The sequence below is a fragment of the Narcine bancroftii genome, chromosome 11, assembly GCF_036971445.1.
Source record: "Narcine bancroftii isolate sNarBan1 chromosome 11, sNarBan1.hap1, whole genome shotgun sequence".
Taxonomy (NCBI): Eukaryota; Metazoa; Chordata; class Chondrichthyes; order Torpediniformes; family Narcinidae; genus Narcine; species Narcine bancroftii.
Genome location: NC_091479.1, coordinates 20,019,643 through 20,043,611, shown reverse-complemented (window position 1 = coordinate 20,043,611; position 23,969 = coordinate 20,019,643). Strand labels below are relative to the sequence as shown.

Sequence of the window (23,969 nt, the reverse complement as noted above, 5' to 3'; positions counted from 1 at the left end):
TCGCAATTTCTTATCCTTGAGCCTTTAAAGTCAGCCGAGCTTTCACTGAATCACTGGTAATACCCGGCACCACCTGTCCTCAATTTCCCTGGATTTTAGATCAATTTCTAAACAGGAAAGTTAACATCAAGTTATAAAATATGTTCTACAAATTTACAACCTGTGATAGTACAGACCTATCACCAATGTATATAGTTACAGTATCTAGGGTAATGTAATGACTGTGCTTACAGCGATTGGCTGAGATCTTAGCCACACCTACTGTCTGGGCCTTAAAGGGTTGTGTCCCTAGCCAGGTCGGATCATTCCGGACTTTGTCCCATCTTAAATTAACTTTTGCCAGCCTCAAATTATCCTTGCCTTTACTCCATTCTCTCACACATTTTTCCTCCTCATGGGCTGTTTATTCTACTGGTAGATGTTTACTGCCTTCCAAAATATTTTTGTTCTCTGCCCTACTCACTTCCTTTAAAAGGCTTTTTCAAAAATCTATCTCCAGTAAAACTCTGACCATTTAAAAGTTCCAACGGTTTGGCATCTGCGTGGCAGCTTAGGTTTGCTGTGCTCCCTTTCAACTCACTGGGCCCCAGTTTCCACACTTTGTCCCTTAAAATTCAGTTCACTGAAAAAAAAAATACTATATATTGCAGTGTATCATTTAAAAATTAAATTAAGTTTTGAGGTATTAATAAGAGCTAATAGTCTGGAAATCTCCTTGCCCCCTCACTTCTACAGACTGGCTCTCTTCATTTCAGGCGAGCGAGAACCCTCCAGCAGCAGACTGTTTCGAGTGCTGGATTCCAGTATCTGCAGTCTCTTGTGTTTGTTTAAACATTTAGTCACTATGACCAACAATCCAAGAAGGACTCCTTTGCACCAACATAATGCATTAGAAGTCATTCAACCTTAGTCTAATCTGTTAAACTGTCAGTTGGGAGTTAACACAGGGACTCTCGATTGCATATCAGTTATTTACCGGTTTGTCTCCAACACTGACAATGCCTCCATTTTTGAAAACTCTAGAACCATGATAAAGCGACGCAATTTTATTTCACTGTAGATTAGTTTGTGGATAGAATTTGAATTAAACATGCAGTTTTCTTTACTGCCATGTATCTTGACAGTATTGATACTGAAGGTGCATACACCAACGTTTCTCGAATGTTGCAGCTAATTTCACACTTCTCCTTTGGCAGTCAGTGCAAAAATAACAGAGCTCCCTTTCACCAATAACATTGAAGGTCCGTACTTCATCCAAACAAAGCAAGATAGAATCAGAAAGTTCCAAAACCTCTCAATTTTGGCTTGCTTCCATTTTCAAGCTAACCTGCATTAAGCAAAGAGAATGTCACCATAACAAATCCCAAGAGGTACATATGCAACTCATGCCTCAATTTTCAGGAAAGCAAATTAAAAACTTGCATTTCTCCTTGCAACATCCCATGTCCCTTCAATGACTGCTGCCTCGGCCAATTTAAATTTTGCTTAAGGCAGCATTACACAAGTGTTGGGCTCTATCTTATTGTTAGTTTCCAGCATGAGAATAAAGGTACAGAAATGATGGGCACTGCAATTCAGGTTCAGAACAGTGGTACAAAGAATGGACCCCTGAAAGTCATCCCTCCTCCCCTTGCTTGCTGCTATTTCCCCCCTTCCTTATATACCCATTAACTCCTGCCTTTGGGTCTGTGCTCCTTCCCCCACCCCTCCCCACGTACCATTTTGTTCAGGTGCCTGCTGACATTTTTCCATATCTTGATGAAGGGCCCAAGCCCAAAACGTTGATTCTGTATCTTTATCTTGGCTACATAAAATACACTGTTTGACCTGCTGAGTTTCTCCAGCAACATGTTTTTGCCTCAACCATGGTGTCTGCACAATTTCGTGCTTTTCTTTGGACCTCTGAAAGCAAGTTATTACAGAGGCTTAAGATTTTAAACATGGATTAATAGGAGGCAGAACTTTAAATGAAATACAATTTTATTCAAGCTTTATTTGCTCAATAGCAATGGCATAAAATTCATAAATTTGCCAGCCTTGGAAAAGAATGTAAATGTCCGCCTTGGCACAGTGTACCAGGGTGAAGACTTACTCAAATATTACCTAAGGAAACTTAGCAACAACTTTTTTTCCTTAATGTAATGCCTTTAACATAGCAACACTTGGTCAAATTTAGATTTTAAGAGCAATTTTTTTTTTTAATTTTGTATTTATTTAATTTTTTTAAAGAATTTAGACATAAAGCATGATAACAGGCCATTTCATCACAAGAGCCCAATTACATCCGATTGACCTAGAATCCCAGTTCATTTTGAAAGGTGGAAAGAAACCAGAGCCCTCCAGGGAAAACCCACGCAGACAAGGTGGGGGGAACATGCAAACAGCACGAGATTAGAACCCTGGTCCTGATCACCAGAATGCCATCTGTGTCATTTTGAATGATAAATGCTTAGTTGGAGAGTTGTTGGCAAGTTCAGAGTTAATTCCAAAGAGAGATTAATCCAATCGACCAGAAACAAAGGCATGCAGGATCTGATGGGCACTTGTAATAGAGGAAGTTAAGCAAAGATTCTTTGGCTTGGCTTCGCGGATGAAGATTTATGGAGGGGTAATGTCCACGTCAGCTGCAGGCTCGTTTGTGGCTGACAAGTCCGATGCGGGACAGGCAGCGGTTGCAGGGGAAAATTGGTTGGTTGGGGTTGGGTGTTGGGTTTTTCCACCTTTGTCTTTTGTCAGTGAGGTGGGCTCTGCAGTCTTCTTCAAAGGAGGTTGCTGCCCGCTGAACTGTGAGGCGGCAAGATGCACGGTTTGAGGCGAGATCAGCCCACTGCCAGTGGTCAATGTGGCAGGCACCAAGATATTTCTTTAGGCAGTCCTTGTACCTTTTCTTTGGTGCACCTCTGTCTCGGTGGCCAGTGGAAAGCTCGCCGTATAACACGATCTTGGGAAGGCGATGGTCCTCCATTCTGGAGACGTGACCTACCCAGCGCAGTTGGATCTTCAGCAGCGTGGATCAAGAGTTGTGAAAATAAGGATGTGGTTTTAAAAATTGAGGTTTTACTGGTTCAGGAACCAATGTCATCACAGAGGTTTTAAATATCTAAGATTTAGTATGATGGGAGATGGGTAGTAGAGTTTAGAGTAAAAACTTCACTGGCAAGGTGGAGTTTGGTGGTGATGGAGATAAATGTCGGTGGTCCGGTGATCAAGTGACAAGTGGCTAGCAGCTAAATCAACTTTACATGCAAATTCTCAAATGATCTCGCCCAGGCTTAGATGGTTGTTTTGGCTGATAGATGTGCTCAGTAGATAGTAGCTTTTTTTCCAGGAATCAAACACAGTAACTTGGCTCTTCCCAATAGTAAAATGGAGGAAAATTCCTCTTATAACCAAATAACCGTTTACAGCACGGAAACAGGCCATGTCGGCCCTTCAAGTCCGTACCGGTTCACTTGAACAACTCCACTAGCTCCTCCGCAAACTCCTGAGGAAGTAGAGGCTCTCTTCATGATGCCATTCATGTGATCTAATTTTCCGCACTCCTCTCCCATACAAGAGTGTGTCAAATGCCTTACTGAAGTTCATATAGACAATCTATTTGGTCACCTCTTCAAAATATTTTTATCAGATTCATCAATAATGTATCATTCCTTTCTTTAGGTAACATCACTACGGGTAGTACCCCCTTTTAGGTCTTGGTTGGATTGTTCCAATATTAATGTCAGATTACCAGTGATAAGTCAGAGAATGCAGGGCTATTTTGGTCAGTGTCAACAAAGCTGCATTGACCAGTCATTCCTTGGAAATAGTGTGCATGCCTTTAAAAAATGCAGTCATGAACAAGGTCTGTTCTTTACATACTCTGCCAGTGGAGTTTGGGAGGTCAGGGAAGATGATTGGTCTCTGTGCAGGGGTCATGGGGGTATTGGTATTAGTTGGGATGTGCAATTTTACATTGGAGAGTAAGGGGAGTTGCAAGCTAAGAGCTACTAACAAGATTGAGTGGATGGGCTGGGAGTAAGTTCTCAAGTAATTTCAGGCGATCCACTGGGTCCAGGTTTTCAGTTCTGATATGTTACCTGCTCAGGCAGCCACTGTTGTCCCATAGATGTCAACTGCAGAGGAGCAATGAAAGCCTGTGACTGAATGCATCCGGCAATGTTACATGCAAATGATCCAGGATCAATACCATGATTTCCCGTGGAAATGTGTAATTATGACAGTTAATATTTTAAAGATTTAAACATTCAGGATCTCAATCTTCTAAACAAAACTTACGCCCGTTTCTCCTCATTCATACTGTCCAATTTCCCTCCAATAAAGATACGCAATTTGCAACCAGACCACTTTTTCCGTGTAGTTAACAGATAAGGGATGAGAATAGTCAAACCTATTAAAGCAAAGATACTGGGATTAATAATAGAGATCGATTATATCAATATTCATTTAATGTTTACTTCTTTAAAGATTAAAGTCTATATTAGTATTGAATGAGGATCTAATAGTATTTACAGTATGAAAGTTAACTATCAGATATACTTACAACATTTTAATTAAAATATTATTCATTATTTATTATTGTTCCTTAAACTTCTGGAAATTTTCAGGTTTCATAAAATAAGAATTTTGAACACAAGCAATCTTGGCCAAGTTAGAAATTTATGCGTTCAAACCACTCCAGATAAGAGTACATCACCAAGGTAGCACTCATTGCAGGAATGCAGCAGTGTGATGCCTGACTTTCAAATGATGCTATTTGAGTGCAATATTTCTTTCTTATTCTCCTTAGTTGGAAAAAAAACTAACATGAATCATTTTAATCCTGTCTGCAAGGTTGCTGTGTGAAAACTGGCTCCCATGTTTTCACAATAAGGAAGTGACTATAGTCATGGAAACAGGTCAATTTGTCCACACCAACTCGGGGCCTCCTTCCCATATTAACCCAACTCCTCGCACTTTGTCCATCGTCTTCTCTGAAGAAGTGATTCAAGTGCTCATCAAGATACTTAAATGTTGCTTGCAATTATTTAATTGACCTTAAAGTGCTTTTGTGATCTTAACGTCATGAAAGACAACATGTTTATGTCAACCTGTTCTTTTGCACAACAAGACGTCTCCCCCCAAATGAACAAAACTACATAAAATCTTTTTTTTTTAAAGTTAGATTCGTGCATTTAGATTTGCTGGAGAATATTATGCCTCATACCTCCATCATCGAACAGCCACCAAACATCTATTGTGCCTTTCCCTTGATTCTTTTGGAACTGAGCACTGGCTTCCAATAGGCGATGATTGAAATTTGCTGCATAACCAGTAGAAATTTTGAACCCTGGATGTGAAAAAGAAGTTATTATATTTGTGCAGGCAGCATCAGTTGCCAAGGAACAGTGTACAAATTCACCACACTCTATTTGTTCAATTTCAATAAATAAATCTAGTTTGTTAATTTGGGAGCTGAGCCCATCTCAAATATGGTCTGTTGATAATATTGGTTTCAGGGTGGTTTGGGTAAAAGTAAGGATAAGGCTCTGATGTTTGACAGTTATACGAATCCTACAGGCTAAATATCTCTACTGAGGCAGAAAAGTGCTGGACTCCAACCTTTGCCTTACAAGATGTAAAGACCGCTGCTGGGAAAAGTGACAGGACTACTGCAAGGGGGAATGGCTCAAAGCACATAATTATATCACATTCATGGCAAAAATCCTTGAAAAGGAAGACAAAGGATTCTTTGTTATGAAAAAAATTTCCAGCTGCTAGAATGGTCGTGACATCTTGCACACTGTACACTTTCATGATCTGAAGCAGTGTTAAATTTCAGTGTGGAATCATTAATAAATAATACTTCAAAGACAACCAGGAAGGCAGTCATGAAATTATTCCACTTGCACTGCTATTCCCAGCTCTGCTCAAGGTAATCTTTTCCTGACCACTTTGAATCCGATTGCATATCCTCAATCTACATTTAGTCTTATCCTTAATAAACACAAGGTAGGAAGGCCCAACCTTGGCTCACTTTCCAAAATGAAAAACCTACCATTTTCTATCACAATCTGATCAAATTTTAACTGAATGCACAAGCTTTTAGCTCCATTACTATTTCCATAAAATATATTCCAAGCATTGATTAGCCAAGAGAAAACTCAATTACATGTGGAGGGTCCATCCATTTCCAAATAGTTAATTCAGCATGGTGTGCACGATGTGATGAACATCTATGCATGGAAAATAACATGCAACATTTGATTGATGCAATTCACACAAAGTTCTCACATGCATCCAAGTCCCCCAAACACTGACTATGAAATGGGGAGCGGGGTGGTAATGGAGAGCTGTTAAAAGTTTGTCATCTACCTGGTGTCTGAGATGTCTTTCTTCAAGGCAGATTCCGTTTACAAGAAAAAGGAATAGAAGCAGGCTATTTGGCCCATCAAGTCTGCTCCATGAAACCTCCCTGAGCTAAACTGCTCTTGCATCTAGTTCCAAGTTCTGGCCTTGTCCACATATCCCATGATACCCTAATTAGATACCTATCAATTTCCCCCTTAAATTCCCCCAATGATCCTGCCTCCACAGCTCGATGTAGCAACGAATTCCACAAATCCACCACCCTCTGGCTGAAGACTTTTCTCCTCATCTCTGTTGTAAATTGGTACTTTTTAATTCTAAGTCTGTGCCCTCTTGTCCTGGAATCTTATTTACATCTACTTTGTCCAATCCATTCATTATTTGAAATGTTTCTATGAGATCCCCTCTCATTCCTCTATATTCTAATGAATAGAGTCCAAGAACAGCTCAGTGTTCCTCATATGTTATCCTTCTCATTCCTGGAATCATTCTGGTAAACTTCCTCTGTACCCTCTCCAACCTTGTTCTATCCTTTCTAAAATATGAGGCCCAAAACTGCACATAGTTCTCCAAATGAGGTCTCACCAGTGCCCCATAGTCTCATCAACACCTCTCTACTCTTATACACAATCCCCTTAGAAATTAATGCCAACATAGCATTCGCCTTTTTAACCACCAATCTAACCTGGCCGTCAGGTTATCCAGCACGAGGACCCCCAAGTCCCTTTGTACTTCTGAGGTTTGAATTTTCTCCCCATCCAAATAATAATCCGACCGTTTATTTCCTCAACATCATATCTCTTCTGCCATTTTTTCACCCATTCTCCCAAGATGTCCAAGTCTCTCTGCAACCTTTCAGTTTCTTCTTCACTTCGTACTCTACCACCCATCTTGGTGTTGTCTGGAAACTTTGCCACGAAACCATTTAATCCACAATCTAAATCATCAATATACATTCAGGAATGCAAGAAAGAGAATATCAATAAAACAAACAAGATGGATGATCATTGAATTTAGGAAAGGGGTGGAGTCCATACTGCAGTCGACATTAATTACTGAAGTAGATAGCTTCAAGTTCTGAGAAATATCTTAAAATGGTGACCTCATTCCACATTGTGATTTTTCTATGATCTTTTCTCAAGGCCTGTTGAAAACATCCTCAGCAATTTTTGGCTCATTGCCATTCAAGGTAGAAATGGAGCATTAAGGATGGCATGAGAACTACAATGAAGACCAGCATAAATGTCAGAAGGAGCACCACATGCTTACCCATCCTAATCCAGGGCCCCTCTAAATGGACAGAACTAGAATTGAAGTAATTTTTAACCCCAAGAGAGTATCTAAGATGTTGATTAAAAATTTACTAACAAGGGAAGAAGAAAAACATTCTAGACTTTCTTTGGTTCCAACTGCTATTGATAGCAATGATGGCATATCAATTTAATTCCTGACCGTCTTGCTTATTAAACCCAAACTTAAGAGAAAAAAAATCCAGTTGCAATAAAAACAATCCCTTAAAAGAAGGTGCATTTTTAACATTTCTGGGACGTTTGATTGGGGTAGAAACAGTAAGATTTTCATTGTAAAGTAAGCCTCACCTGGAGTTGTAAAGTCTAAGCAATTCTGTTGAACTGATTATTTATCAGAACATTCTCAAATATGATAAAATGCCTAAACTTGGTGTTGCAAAAAAATTGCCTTGACAGCACAAGGCCTCAAAGTTTGCCCCACATTCCCTTTTCTTGAGATCTATGTTTATTTATCCGGTAGGCTTGTTATCTAATCACAAATTGCCATGCCACAATGGCTAAATATCACCATATACAGCAGTTATGGCTGAGGGGAGACCTCAGAGGCATTGAGAATGCTGAAAGGCCTGCACGATGTAGATGTGGCAAGGATGTTTTCCACAGTAGCAGATTCTTGGACAAGAGGGCATAACTTCAGAATAAACAGACATAAATTTAAAACAAATGTGGAAAAATTTTAGTAAGAGGGTCACGAGTCTGTGGAACTTCTTGTCTCAGGTGGCTGTGGAAAGGAGGTCGTTGGGTGTATTTAAGACAGAGATTTGACAGATATTTGATTAGTCAGGGCATCAAGGGTTGTGGAGAGAAAGCTGGGAGTGAGGCTGAGTGGGTGGATGGATCAGCTCATGATTAGAATGGCGGAGCAGACTCAATGGGCCTACTTCTGTTCCTATATCTTGTGATATTATTAAAATGGAAATAGATTTGTATGGGTGCTTTAGTCTAGTTCTTTTCCATTCCATTGTCACCAGCTGAATTATGCTGGAAAAATTTAGCAATCTTATCCAGAATTTCATGGTCTGGCCATTACCATTACCATCATGAGTATTTTCAGTACCCGTGGACCTACCTGCATTACCCTTTTGTGTGTTTAGTGGAGCATCTGCACTATATGTTACAGCTTTTTTCAAGAATTTCAGTGAACGGATTCCTTGCTTTCCATCCTCTTGTTCTTCTTGCTTAGCAGATTCCAGTGCCAGTCTTTCTTGCTCTTTCCTTTGTAATTCATCTATATAAAAAAAAATTATTGGTGCCAACTACACACAAACATTGTGGGCAATCATTTAAAGTTGGAAGCAATGCATCTTGGTTTGGACACAACGCAGTAGAATATATTTTTTTAAAAGTTTGAATGTTTGGTATTTTCTCACAAAAACTTGGACAGTTTAAATTCTCCACAGGACAGGAAGGTCGTCAGACAACAGACTGAAATGACAAAGTCTCCTCCAGTTATTTTATTAATGGTCTGGTAAATAAGTTCTGCCATTCTTGTTGCTTTTGACAGAATGTCCACAAGAGCAGTTTTGAGCAAAATTCAATGCTTTATTCCTCTCTTACTACAGCTGGCTTCCATATGGATGCTGTTTAATAACGAAGTGGAACTCTGCCTCACAGAAACAAATTCAGCTCTATTTCCTCCGATTGTCATACTGGAGCTTTACATGTCAATTCTCCTTACAGATTACACTGCACCCTTTTTGCAACTTCGTAAATGTTTAGCTAAATATTTGTCAATGTAGTTGTGGCATAATAATGCTGTATTCCATGACTCACCAGGGTAAGTACGATGCAATAAAGGCAACACTTGAAGATATATAGTATGTTGGAGCCTGTTATGTCTGACTGTATTTGGCAGAAAAATTAAATTTGTATTGGCTGATTGGATTTTTTGTCCACAAGTTTAAAAAATGTAAGCCTAACTGCAAGGAACAGCAACTAAATTTTCACAAAGTCTTAGATTTTTATTCCTCATGCTCCTTTTTCACAATGTTATTACCTGCTCTCTTGGGTTCATCCTCAAAAACATTAGAATTCGCTGTGCCTCTAATAATTCAAAGAAAGAGGGTACAATTACTTTAAGCACAGGGGAGGCCTGGCACTGGACTGAAACTGATGACTGAACTTCACTTTTGAATACTGTTTAGGCTTCCAGTTAAGGCACATCAGTTTCTAATTAATAAGAGGTGAATGTCAGGAAGTTTGGTGAATTAGTAATGGTGACTGCTCTTTAGGACACATTGTTAATACAAATTTCATTTAATTGACAACCAGACTAAAAAAAAAATCTCCCTAATCCCGAGGGACAAAAGATTGATGCATTAAAGCAGTGGTTCTCAACCTTTTTCTTTCCACTCACATGCCAGTTTAAGTAATCCCTATGCCATAAGTGCTCTGTGATTAATAAGGGGTTGCTTAGGGTGGGGAAGGGAAGGTTGAGAATCACTGCTCTAGACCCGATTGTTACTGAAATATTTTGCCCATTTCCTTTGGAATTATGCACATAACCGGGCACATTATGAGTCAATTAGATATGATTTAAAACAGTGGTTTTCAAACTTTTTCTTTCCACCCACATGCCACTTTAAACAATCCCCTTGTAATCACAGAGCACCTATGGCATAGGGATGTGAGTGGAAAGAAAAAGGTTGAGAACCACTGCATTAAAGGAACCATTACACAATTTTACAACAGGCCAGTATCGGTACCCCCTTTCACACTGGAACCGTGTCCCCGGAACTGACTGCCAATTTACTGGTTAAGGGTCCAGTGTGAAAGTGAATCAATCAGCATGCTGTTGTCCAATCACGCTGGGGATCGACAGCCTCGACCCCTACTCACCGGGCATCAGCTGACGCTGGTGTGCCCATTAACCCATGCTGAAAAGGACAAGTTGCACCTGGGACAAAAATGTTGAAGGGAGACTCTCCTATCTCAAGGGATGACTTGTCAGTGTGAAAGCACGAGGTGTCTCAGTTAAAAGTGGCCCAGTGTGAACAGCAAAAACAGCTTCTTTAACTGGGACACTGAATGGCCATTTGACTGGGATGCCAGTGTGAAAAGGACTAATGTATCACAACAGAACACAGCAACTTTTTGATTCACTTTTCTATGGTCATAATATATTGCCATTCTGAGGCCACACATTAATTGAAGGAACAGCACCTCATAGTTTCCAACCAGGTGACATCAATATCAACCTCTAATTTCAGTGGCATCCCTTCCCAACCCCACCCACCTCACTTTCCCTTCTCTTTGGCCCAGTTCCTCCTCTTTTCTCCTCCCCCATCCTCCTTGCCTGCCTGTCACCTACACCTTCCTTTCTCCACATCCCACCTTTCCTTCTGCCAGTGCATTTTTCACATCCCTTTACCCCTTCCCCTATCATCTTTTATCTCCTTTCTTTTCTTCCTCTCTCACTTGCCAGCCTGCGCTCCTCCCACATCCCATCTTTTTATTCAGGCATCTATTGGGTTTTCACTAAACCTGATGAAAGATTTTCATTCCCAAAACATCAACTGTCTATTGCTTTCCAAGAATGCTGGCTGTCCAGCATTTTCTTTGCTTATTGCTTTTGATTATCGTGCTATTTAGAAGAATAGTTTCTGTGATGCATCAGTTTATTCTTGAACCAATGAGGTCCCAGCAAAATTGAATTGTAAGAATGTTGTTGACCCAGATAATCTATCTTCATTTTGTATTCACATAAAAGACTGATAAGCGGTGGCATAATGAACAGATACAGTAACTTTAACATGCATAATAGATCTAAGAAAGTTAATTTTATTTAAATTTACTGATAATTTGAAAAGCAATTTATTCCAAGGATTAACTATAAACTGTTGTGGTTTGCCCTGAATGTATTTTTTGTGGAAGAAATGAGAGCAGAGGTAGAATAAGAACATGTGAACATCTTTGATTTCCTTGATTTTTGTATCACTAACAGTGGAGGGTGACGGGCGAAATTGAAAGGCACTACCGGATACTGTCCCTCCATTTATCCTGGTCTGATCTCATTTTTCACAAGCAATATTGAAGTCGTCGTCGTAGTGGCAACTATCCCTCGAGGTTGATAGTCTTCAATCCTTTGATCTATTTATGGGCTCTCAAGTGGCCCACAGAGTGAAGACGTGTATTTGTTTAACATGTACTTGATGTTGCACTCGATATTTCACCAATCAATCAACGAGTTCCAATGGCATGAAAACCATGACGATTGGAGCTGATGAATTTGTTGCAGCCTTTGTCCACCTTCACAGCCGTTAGGTTCGTTGTAATTTCATCCACCTGTTCCACCGTTAAGGTCTTGGTTGGATTGTTCTTTGTTAGGGACCTCACCCTCAACCTTACCACCATGGGTGGCCCTACCAGGAGCATAGTTCCAGATTGCATCACTCTTGGGATTTCAGGACCACACAAGCTTCTCCACCACAGAGAAGCATATTAGAGTAGTGTGGTAGCAAAGTGGATGGTGGACTAAAGTAGTAGAATTCCTTGCTGGAATAGGTATGCAGCAGACAAGAAAAACAATAAACAGTGGATTTTAGTGCTAGGGTTAGAAGGGGAGGCAATCTTTTCCAACTACAGTGAAACAGTGCAGAAAAATCCACGATTCCCATCCTTCGTATTCAATAATATGTTTATATAAATGAAAAAAAGTTCAAGTTTCTTGAATTATGATTAATTCAGCAATTTACTGATTCAAATAGGTGTTTGAAAGTGCCAAGACCCACCATTCAATTTTTATGCTTATTTTATTATACTTGATTGTCATTGCCCACTGGATTTACTATCTATAGATCCTCATACTCACTGAGTTGGCTCATCCCCACCCTCAGTTTTTATCTAAATACGTGCATGTACATAATGTAGAACTGACCACAGTCTATATAAATATGGTGATCAGCTTCCAGGTCATTTGTCTAAAGTAGCTCCTTGCTGTACACCAAAGGCAGGTAACTTTTTACCATGCGAGGGCCGGATGGCATGTCAGTATTTGAATGGCAGGCTGCATCGATGCTACCACGAAGTACTATGCAACAATTCAAGTCCCAAAACTAACTGCTGTGCATAGCCATGACTATGTAATTGCCCCAGAGCGTCAGCTATTAACTTTTTTTGTATTTTCTGTTTACTCATTTTTTTTTTTAAAAAAGGTAACAAAATTATTTGTCTGTTTCAGTTCCACATCTATTTTTCGACATAAAACAAAATTTTTCCAATTTGCAATTTTTGGTTTTTTTTTGCACTACAGGTGCCAAGTTGCACTACTTGTATTGGCAGGCTGGGTATACATTGGGTTGCGGGCCAGATAAATTTGGATCACGGGCTGTAGGTTGCCCAATCCTGTTACAAGGCATACTTATACAGGGGAATATTGGGCACATAGGAGAGGACCTTTGTAGCTTTGGCTTTTTTTCTAAAAATGAAGCTCGGGAAGTTCACGTCAGTGATCAGTGGATAACCAAGGCTTAATAGATGCATTTATCATTCATTGAACCTTTTCATCCCACCTCCTGTCAGAAAGATTCACGAGTATGAGGTCACGCAACACCAAATTTAAACACCTTGTGCATCCCTATAGCTAGGATCTCCTGATGACTAGCCCTTTTTAATTTCACTTCCCATTCCCATACAGTCCTCTTGTCCTCTGCCTACTGAACTGCCAAGTTGAGGTCACCACAAATTACAAGAGCAACGTCTTAGATTCTCTCTTGGCAGTCTCCAACCAAAAAGCATCAACAGCAACTTCTCTAATTTCCCAATAACCTCCCCCTTGTTTTCTACCCATTCCCTTTGCTTCCTGATTATTCTGGCCCCATTTCTCCTCCTCTTTCCTTCCTCTGTCCTCTTGACCTGCCTGCTTTCCTCAAACTCCCCACCTCTTTCCTTTCATTGTAAGGAGAGGACAGTAGATCATGTACAACATTCTTATTTTCTGGTTTCCAAAAATCTATTGGAGAAGGGAAACTTGAAAGCTGCACATTGGTGGTTGGTTCTGATAAAGGATTCCACCTGAAACGTTAACCCTCTTCAGAAGGGGATCAATTCACTGTCACAAGGCAGTTTTACTTGTATTTCAGACTTGCAGAATTGACAATTTATCCCTTTAGTTTTATTATGATCATTGCTGCTACACAGCCCTACCTTGAATCTGAAGTATACGAGAGATATCAAGTCCTTGGTTAATCCTCAGAATTATCAAACCAAATTCAAAATCAAACGCATCACTGTATAACAAAAATAATACATTCCAAATTAGCAAATGCATTCTCAACTTTAGGTCTTTTGCTTAATCCAAGTTTAGCTATTTATGAATAGTTCCTGCACACAGTTTCATGTTAGGCATGAGCAAAACAAGCTAAGATTTTCCATTTATTCATTCGTCAAAACGAAAGGAAAGAAAATTCAGCCGAACTGACTATCCTCAGTGTCAGGATTCATTCACAGCACATAAGACTGCATGCTGTGAATATAAATGTTAATCGTACACTGTATTTACATTTTTCATTTAAAATACCAAGAACACTTAGTATAAACACATTATACATGATTTAGCATCATAGAATTAACAGTCTTCAGACTGTAAGGTAAAACATCATGAGATGGGAATGTGTAAGGAGTTACCCTGCCCTGTACAGGGCTGTAACAAGATGTAAATGCATCCTTGTACTTACAAGATAAGAGAGACATTGATGGATTGAGAGGCAGGAAGCTAGCAGGGAAAGGATAGCAACAGTTTTAGTCATTGGACAAGTAATGATATGATGATGTTCTAAGCATGTATCCAAGGGTATAAAAAATCACCATTTTGCTGATAACGGCAGAATGCATTCTCCGACTAACATGTTTAGTCGCAAGTGTTACAATCCGGTAATAAAGAACAAAGAACCCTGATTTCGACTCAGCCTGGTGTTTGTCTCACTCATTCATGAACAAAGCAGACCTAACAAGACTCAAATATTTCTACCATCTAACAGAAAAAAAAACATTCTGTCAATTACCCACAGAAAATACTACATCTAATAGCCATTGTGCAGTCAATCAACCTTACTCTAGAACTAAATGCAGAACATTGGAGAAGGTTTCACTTCTGTTGTATCTGAACTTTAAGTAATTCACAGATGAAAACAAGATTGACCCTCATTCAGAAAGCACGAGTCAGATATTCGTACTGAATGCGGTGTATCCAAAAAATGCAAGAGCCTAGACTTTAACCACTGATGGATTCATCCTCACCAAGACGTGCCATTTATTTATGAATCAGATGGGTGTGATTTAATGACGATCAGATTCTATTTCTAGGAAACATTTTGTTTCATGTTGGATGAGAACCTCCATTTTCTCCTGCTAGACATTTACCACTGTATCTATGACACACTGGATCCCAGTGGCCCTTTGTACACAAAATCAACAAATTATGGTCAGCACAATATCGAGGGCCAAAGGGCCTGTACTGTTTTATGTTAAAATACATATTCCCATCTTCGTGCCAGAAGCAATTCTGCTCACATTGAAAAGGTGCAATACTTAAGCAGATAGCCACAAAGATTTGTGCAGCGTACAGAATCTTAAACTTGAGTGCAGCAGCCGTCCATTCTTAGTCTTCTCCACTACCAGAGACCAAGCCAACATAAACTAAGGGAACCACACCACATATTCCACCTCGTTCATCTACAGCCCAATGAAAACCAAATTTTCCTATTTCAGACAATGAATTCCCCCCTCTCTTCTTCCAAGTTAATTCTGTTCTTCCTCCCTTCCCATTTTTTGTCTCCTTTCCCTAATAGTTACTGAATCAGTGGACACATTTTATCACAGAGTAAAGCACAAGTGATGAGTTGGTCTCTTGCTGGCACCAAATGCAATATCAAAGAGCTTTTGCAGGTAAGATGGGCTTCAAGATTCTATAACTTGTTCCCCATATTCTACTTGCTTGCAGCAGATGTGCATGCATAAATGAGATTCCTAGATAAAGCTGTAGCTACAAAGGAAAAGTCCAGCTTCCTAGCTTAGGAGAGTGGGATATGTTTGCCCTCTTGTGGAAATCATCTAGAGCTACCTATTTTGGGACCAAAATAAAAATTCCTTTACGTACTGTTTTCTGAATAGCCTGGGGCTCTAACTCAAATGTAACAGTACGCAAGGACTTCTGTTTTAAAAAAGGGTCATCAGTATGGCTGCGTAGGTTTTCTACAGTTTTCTCCCAGTTCAAAAAACCTACCAGGGGTGTAGGTTAATGGGGTGTAAATTGATGGTACGGACTCGTGGGCCGAAATGTCTGATACCATGCTGTATGTCTAAATTTTAAAAATAAAATTAAATTGCAGAAATGGCTAACTGATTTTCTTCGTCTTCTTTTACTTAAAAGATCATTTCATACAATTTTTACTTTTATTATTACCTGGACTACACCTCTTCCAATCCAGTCTCTTATAACCAGCCTCAAAACGTTAGGTGACCTCCTTTAAAAGATTAGCAGGATTCCAGCTTGACTGATGCTGCGACGACCACTTCTACACATCCCTTACTTTAACCCACATCTTTCCAACAAAGTTATTTAATATTTATACTTCCCATCCAGATCAATGCCCACCATCCTCTTCACAGGCAAGATTGGGAGAAAATGTTCAAAGTTTTTTTTTTAAAATAAATGCACCTGAACTTTATGAGCAAACTCAACATTGCCCGTGCATCCCTCACTCATGACCTGTCGCCGTTTCTGCTTTGCTCTGAAAACTACAAATTCAAAATGCAGGTTGAGTTTCTTAGATTATTCTCTCAAAAACTTAATAGGAGCAGGCCATTCAGCCCAGCAAGCTTGTTCTGCCAATTCAGATGATTGTGGTTGGTAGTCTATTTCAATGCAACATTCTCACTCTTACAATCCTCGAAGGGTTTTGAGCACAAGAAATAGGAGAAGCTCAAGTGGCCCATCGAGCCTTCTCCACCATTCAATATGGCTGATCTGGTTGTGGTCAGCCCCACCTACCTGACTTTTCCCTAAAACCCTTAATTTCCCTATGTTACAAAAATCTGTCACTTAAATATATTTAACTAGCAGGATAACTGCCAGTGCCTGGGAAATAAAACACTCAATTGTTGTCTACATGGTTGGATCAAAATAGCCACAAAACTTCATGGTAATTCTGCATAAATATATTTTTTCAAACCTGCCCCTTGCCTGTCTAGAGGCCCGAGCACTGAGACAGGCGCATCACTGCTGTTGTTTCCTGCTGCCTGCTCCTTGTTGGTCTGGAGGCCTGAGCACTGAGACTGACACATCACTGCTGTTGTTTCCTGCTGCCTGCACCTTGTCTGTCTGGAGACCTGAGCACTGAAGCAGGCCTGGTGTTTCTGTTCTATTTCCTGCTGCCTGCTCCTTGTCTGTCTGGAGGCCTGAGCTCTGAGACAGGCACATCACTGCTGTTGTTTCCTTCTGCCTGCTCCTTGTCTGTCTGGAGGCCTGAGCACTGAGACTGGCGCATCACTGCTGTTCTGCTTCCTGCTCCTGGCACGTCTGGAAGCATCAACGGTGAGGCGAGAGTGATGTTCCTCTGCTCTCTCTTGCTTTCTCCTTTGACTAACTCTACGGGCTTGCTTAGAGCTTCTACCAATGTTTCTTCGCTTTTCTGGGGCCATATTGCACTGGGTTTGGCCACTTGTTTTTATTCTGAATGTACAATGATGTATAGGACTGTAACTAATTGAGGTGACCCTGCTGCAAGTTCAATTTTTTAAAAAACCTTTGAACTTCATATGACCTTAAAGGTTAAATTCAATGTGGTCATGACCTTGAGCATCAAATGTTCCCCCTACTGAAACTCCTTGGACATTTCTAGAATGCTCCACATTGATTTGCATGGAGTACAGACAAACAAACAGATATAAATGTACTTGATGGGCAGACACTACTCTGGGTAAAGCAGGTCCTCCTCACCTCTGTCCTAAATCTACAGCCCGAAATTTTAAGTCCCCTGGATCTAGTCTCACCTACCAGTGGAAACAACATCCTTGCCTAGATTTTACCTGTCCCTTTCATAATTTTATGTTTCTATAATATCCCCACATTCTTCTAAATTCTAACAAATATAGTCCCAGCCAATTCAAATCTCTTCTCAAAGGTTAAACCCCTCACCTGAGTCAACTTGGTGAACCTGCTCCACTCCGCCTCAAGATCCACTACATCAAGGACCTCAGAATGGTCAACCACCCTGTAGTGTATAATATCTGGTCAAGCATACCTTTTTGCAGGTTGAACCTGTGGCCCCTCCCCACAGGCTCCTGTATAAAGGTGACTATTCCACATCCCGTTACTCAGATCAGGACAACAGAACAGAAGGGATATGCTAAGATCTCAAGTGAATTAAAGACTATTGGTTTCTCCACAAGTCTCCTGAGTGATTAATGGAGCATCACACCCCATTGCCACACTGACAATGTCTGTTCGTGGCCTCATACTGCCAAGGAGAAAAGTCCCAGTCTATTCACTCTTCTCTTTTAATTTAAGCCGACCAGATCCACTAATAATCTTGTAAATTTTTTCTGAATCCTCTTCAGCTTAATGGTATCTTTCCAGTATAATTGTGCATAAGTGCAGTCTCACCAATGTCTTGTATCGTTGTAATATGACCTTGTCACTCCTGTACTTTGTTCCCCTACCGATGAAGACAAGCACACCAAATGCTTTCTTCACCACCACTTTCATGAATCACTCCCAGGTCTCTCTGCTCTATACACACTCCCCAGAGCCCTACCGTTCACCATACAAGTCTTGCTCGGATTTAATCTACCGAAGTGTAAAACCTCATCCAAGTTAAATTCCATCTTAAAATATACACAAGTTGCCCTCTACCACCTTCTGTCATAGAAAATTCCATTGGTTTATCATCCTCAAAGTGGGTTATTTTCTCCTGCCCAAACCTATATATCAAGACCAAAATTCTCTACTTCAAGATTCCCTGCCAGAGAAAGTAATGTTCCTACATCTTACTTGTCAAGCATTCAGAATTTTGTACATTTCAAAGATAATTCCTCTCCTATTCAACAGAGTTGACCCAGCTTCTCCTTGTACAGCATTCCTGGAAATCTTTAGTAAAGAAACTAAAACTGCATACAATATTCCAGCTTTGGATTCATTAAATGCAGCAAGACACCCTTATGCCTACACTCAAAACCTTTGCAATGAAGGCCAACATACCATTTTCTTCCCCTCAATGTTTGCTATTCCTTTGTTACAAGGCTGTTACCAAGGTTTATCCTCTGGAGGAAGCGAAGGAACATTTGTTGCTTTTATCCAGGCACAAGTGTGGAGAGACATGTGATTAAAACATTTAAAGGAATAACACTCTTGGAGAATAGGGGCCATTTTAAAAAAGCAGCACTTTGAGCAATGGCCATCCGAAGGAACACTGCAGTGGAGAGACTCTGTGTGATAACGGTCAATTTGTTTGTTTCTCCTTGTCAGGAGAAGTTTTGATCCCCACCAGGAAGGGTAATTTTTGAATGGGAGTTAGTGTACCACACCGTGAGCAAAAGAAAGGTCACTCTGAGTTCTGGAAGTATTGTGAAAGTCACTCGTTTTGGTTCCCCTACGAAGGGAAACTCGCCCTGGAAGTAACTCATTAAGGTTTTGTGAGTTCTCTAATCTGTCACTCGGTCTCTCCCACCTCATTCATAATCATTTCTTTGCACCAGTTCAAGACTGACTTTGGAATAACTTTCCAGAATTATGCTCAATGGGCTTGGGTACTCACACATAGTGGGGGTTAAATTTAGACAAGGTGTTAGATTATTGGTAATTAAAAGTAAAAATATTATTTTTAAAATAACATTGTCTTGACAAATTTTCTATTGCTGCTGGTCTGTGATGTAAGTAGCACGTGAACTAAGTAGTTCAGATTAATAAATAATGTCCAATGGCACTTGCATCCTTTTGTACATTAATAGTTTACAATTATTACCCTGTAACTAAATCTGTCTTCTGTTTCCCCTGCAAGTGAAGGACATCATCTTTATCCATCATAATGTATCGGGCAAGTATTTTCCCAGACTTGACTAACTCAGCTTGAAGACCATTTGCTATCTCCTCAAATCCCACCCAGTTGCATGTTGTTGGCAAACTTGTAAATATTAATTTCTTGATCTAAGTTAACAGATTCAGAGCCAGCTTTCCCCTGCTAAAAAAAAACACATGATACTTCTATAAAATGATTGCAGGTAATAAGTGTGAAAATTCAACTCAAAGTAGGAGTTTAGTCTTGAAAGAAAATGCATGGAAGGAGGAAAATTATTCAAGTTTTTATTTTTAAAATTTAACAAGGAAAAAAATTGAAGCTAAAATATAACTAAGAATGTTACTTTAATCTTTTTCTTTGGCTTGGCTTCGCGGACAAAGATTTAAGGAGGGGGTAAAAGTCCACGTCAGCTGCAGGCTCGTTTGTGGCTGACAAGTCCGATGCGGGACAGGCAGACACGGTTGCAGCGGTTGCAGGGGAAAATTGGTTGGTTGGGGTTGGGTTTTTCCTCTTTTGCCTTTTGTCAGTTAGGTGGCTCTGCGGTCTTCTTCAAAGGAGGTTGCTGCCCGCCAAACTGTGAGGCGCCAAGATGCACGGTTTGAGGCAAGATCAGCCCACTGGCGGTGGTCAATGGGGCAGGCACCAAGAGATTTCTTTAGGCAGTCCTTGTACCTTTTCTTTGGTGCACCTCTGTCACGGTGGCCAGTGGAGAGCTCGCCATAGAACACGATCTTGGGAAGGCGATGGTCCTCCATTCTGGAGACGTGACCCATCCAGCGCAGCTGGATCTTCAGCAGCGTGGACTCGATGCTGTCGACCTCTGCCATCTTCGACGTTAGGGATGAAAGCGCTCCAATGAATGTTGAGGATGGAGCGGAGACAACGCTGGTGGAAGCGTTCTAGGAGCCGTAGGTGATGCCGGTAGAGGACCCATGATTCGGAGCCGAACAGGAGCGTGGGTATGACAACGGCTCTGTATACGCTTATCTTTGTGAGGTTTTTCAGTTGGTTGTTTTTCCAGACTCTTTTGTGTAGTCTTCCAAAGGCGCTATTTGCCTTGGCGAGTCTGTTGTCTATCTCATTGTCGATCTTTGCATCTGATGAAATGGTGCAGCCGAGATAGGTAAACTGGTTGACCGTTTCATGAGAATAGATCTCATGAAAACCGACTTAATCCCAAAAAGATGGTAATTTCAAATGATAAAATGTTTATATTCCAGATGTTGCCAGTTATTGTGATGGTATGATATAAAAATTATGAATAGGGAAGGATCTATAATATTGTTTTATTAAAGAATATGCTGTGTAGTCAGCATTTATAACCCAAGTTGTAGGTCCATCAGTGTGATAACTGTCCAACACGAAACAAAGCCCATGTTGTTTGTAGAATTCACAATGGCACCAAAGGATAATCCAGTCCCTTTCTTACTAGCCAAACCTTGTACCAGTTTCCTTCTTGGTCTGATAATCTAGTGCAGAGATTCACGTAGAAAAAGCATCAGTGAACTCACAGGGACAAATACAGTACACAAAAAACACCATGTTCCATAGGTGATGCATCTTCAGATTTGATTGACAGAAAACAATGAGAATATCTTTTCTTGAGGAAAAAATGGTAACTAATTCAATATTCATTCAATAAACCAAAACCTCCAAAGGTCATTGAAGGAATCTGAATTTAACAGATCTCTTTTGACATTTTATTACAAGATATTTTTAAATTTAGACATACAGCACGGTAACAGGTCTTTCTGGCCCATGAGCCCATGCCGCCCAAATACTCCAATTAATTTAGAACTCGTTAATTTTGAAGAGCGGGAGAAAACTGAAGCACCCGAAGGAAACCCATGCATACTCTGGGAGAATGTATAAATTCCTTACAGGCAGCACTGGATTCAAAATCTGATCGCTGGCGCTGTAACAGCATTGCGCTTACAGCAATGCTAATTGCGCTGCCCTATTTTATTTGACTCACATTATACCAAAGCATTCCTGACTAATAAAGTCATTAGTTCTAGAAACTAGAAAATATCAAAACTACTTACTGCAAAATTCCAACATAATTGTCAACATCCCAAAAATTAATAGTACGCCAGTCTCTCTTGTATCCAATCACAAGTGTATTTGGCTTCATTCGACCCAGACCTGAAGCCTAGTGGAATACAAAGCAAATTATATCCTATTCAATATCATTCATCACTCAGACAGGTCGTAGTTCCTTCATTTTCTCTGAATATTTTTCCCATTAAACTAAAACTAGTTTTGTGAAATTTAAACTTTGTTATTTTCCTTTTAAACTTGCTCATTATAATGTATACTTTTTGAAAGTTACAGAATCTTTTGCAAATTCAATCATACTGGCAACAAGAGGACTTAAGTAGATAAGCAATCATTTCACTGGAATAAATGAAACACTGCAAACTGATCCAGCCATGAGATTCAAAATTCCATGGGAATATTGAACTGTGTTTACAGCACAAGTTCTAGTTTGTAAAGATTCACAGATTACTTCAGATCTGAAAAATATGGTGGTCTTGCTGATGCAGAGCAGAAAATATTTTTAAGTTAGAATTATTTCCCTTTTTTGTGGATTAAGAATTAATAAATTAACATGATATTGGAAGCAAGAAATCTGCCATAAAAGTATGAGATCTTACTGTAATTACTATTTTGGTAAGACCAAGATTCCCTAAATTTTTGGTCTTTTAACCAAGGATAAATAGATTTGTCTTGGGGTGATGCAATAAAAGTCCACTCGATTCATTCGTGAAATGAGGGCTGTCCTCCCTCGAAATATTAAATAGGATGTGATAAATGTGGTGATATGTAATTCCACCACTAGGTCACCAGGGGTCATCCCGGTGACCTTGTACATAAAGCAGTCCAGAGCTACACTCGAGCCTTACAGGCTTGTCTTGCAGAGAGACAAGGCCTCAGTGTACGTATTAGTTTATTAAAGCTGTCTTATACTCGCACTGCTGGTGTGGTTATTGTCAGTACAATTTTATAGAATATTGTAATTAAATGTAGACAATAATATCCTATGGAATTTAAAGACTAACAGTGCAGGCTTAATTAAAGAAGAGTTTTGAGTAGATGCTGAGAGTCTATTTATCCTCGACCAGCAAATTTGAATTAGCACATTTTAAATTTGCAATCTCCTATACAGTGGATACTCGGGCATTAAGAATTCAGGACTATGATCAGAAAATTAAGATTTAAAATAATTAGTTTTGATGTAGAAGATCAGTTCTGACAGTCCTGAATGGAGGAGTAGGACAACTAAATCATCCTAATCACTGTGCTGTTACTAATAATGTTACACTGGCAAAAAATTATAATCATACTGATCATGGAACATGGAATGTGCCATTATATGGAGTAAATGAGTGATGGCGTTCACTCATATATACATAGAACAGATATTCCAGAAGAGTCCCATCATATTTACACCAGTATCATCAACTTTCCAATTAAAAGCAGCTACCAAAAAAAACAACTTTGTTTGGAAGAATATTGGGCGCATTTGGAACATTTAACGAGCAGTACAAATTCCACAGTTGTGTAACATTTAAAAATAGAATTCCCAATTAATTGAAATAAATCTACTCAATTTAAAAAGAGCAAATTTTTCAATCTTGTTATAAGATTTGATCAGTATATTTAGTACTGCACTATGTATTGTATTGGAATTGATAATATAGATGTGGAAAAATCACCTGAAGTAAGCACTTTACTCCATCCCGCAAATGGTTCCCAGCCACTGCTGCAAAGAAGGCTTTTTTCTTGTTCTTTGATAGCCATTGCTGATATTTATCCACAGTCATGCCAATTTCATTGACTGTTTGCTTCTGTGGACCCTAAGCACAGTATTATATGATGGTTAACACAGGCAAATTCAATCATATTATTTTGGCCAACATCTTAACCAATCTACTGTTTTATTTCATAAGATATAGCTTTCCCAGAAATATGGACTATGTGCAAACTAATTTCAGGGAAGCATCTAACTTATCATGTTTCACCACCTATCCATCTAATGCTCTCATGAAAGGACAATTCCTTTTCTGCCCATAAACATGTTGAATGCACCAATATATTCTGCTTTTGCTCCATCCAGTGGCTGAACACAAGTTTGAAGCAACAGAGTTCCAAAAAAAATGAGAATTTAATGTCATAATCAAGTCACAAAATTTGCTGTTTTGCAGTAGTAGCAACACATTCATTCATATAAAACCACCTTACAAAAATAAATAAAAATAGTGCACAAAAAGTCAAAGTGAGGCAGTGTCTTTGG

General features: G+C 39.6%; 1 protein-coding gene across 2 annotated transcripts in view; it reads right to left on the bottom strand.

Moving 5' to 3' along the window:
* Window positions 1-23,969, bottom strand: part of slc12a1 (solute carrier family 12 member 1) — a 93,543-nt gene that overhangs the window by 10,728 nt on the left and 58,846 nt on the right. For both annotated transcript variants that reach the window (XM_069902832.1, XM_069902833.1), the window contains exons 17-22: window positions 23,392-23,532; window positions 21,718-21,824; window positions 13,803-13,885; window positions 8,728-8,886; window positions 5,207-5,329; window positions 4,279-4,390 (exon numbers count right to left, since the gene is read on the bottom strand). In XM_069902832.1, the coding sequence (XP_069758933.1) occupies window positions 4,279-4,390; window positions 5,207-5,329; window positions 8,728-8,886; window positions 13,803-13,885; window positions 21,718-21,824; window positions 23,392-23,532 (725 nt within the window). The remainder of the gene's footprint in view (window positions 1-4,278; window positions 4,391-5,206; window positions 5,330-8,727; window positions 8,887-13,802; window positions 13,886-21,717; window positions 21,825-23,391; window positions 23,533-23,969) is intronic.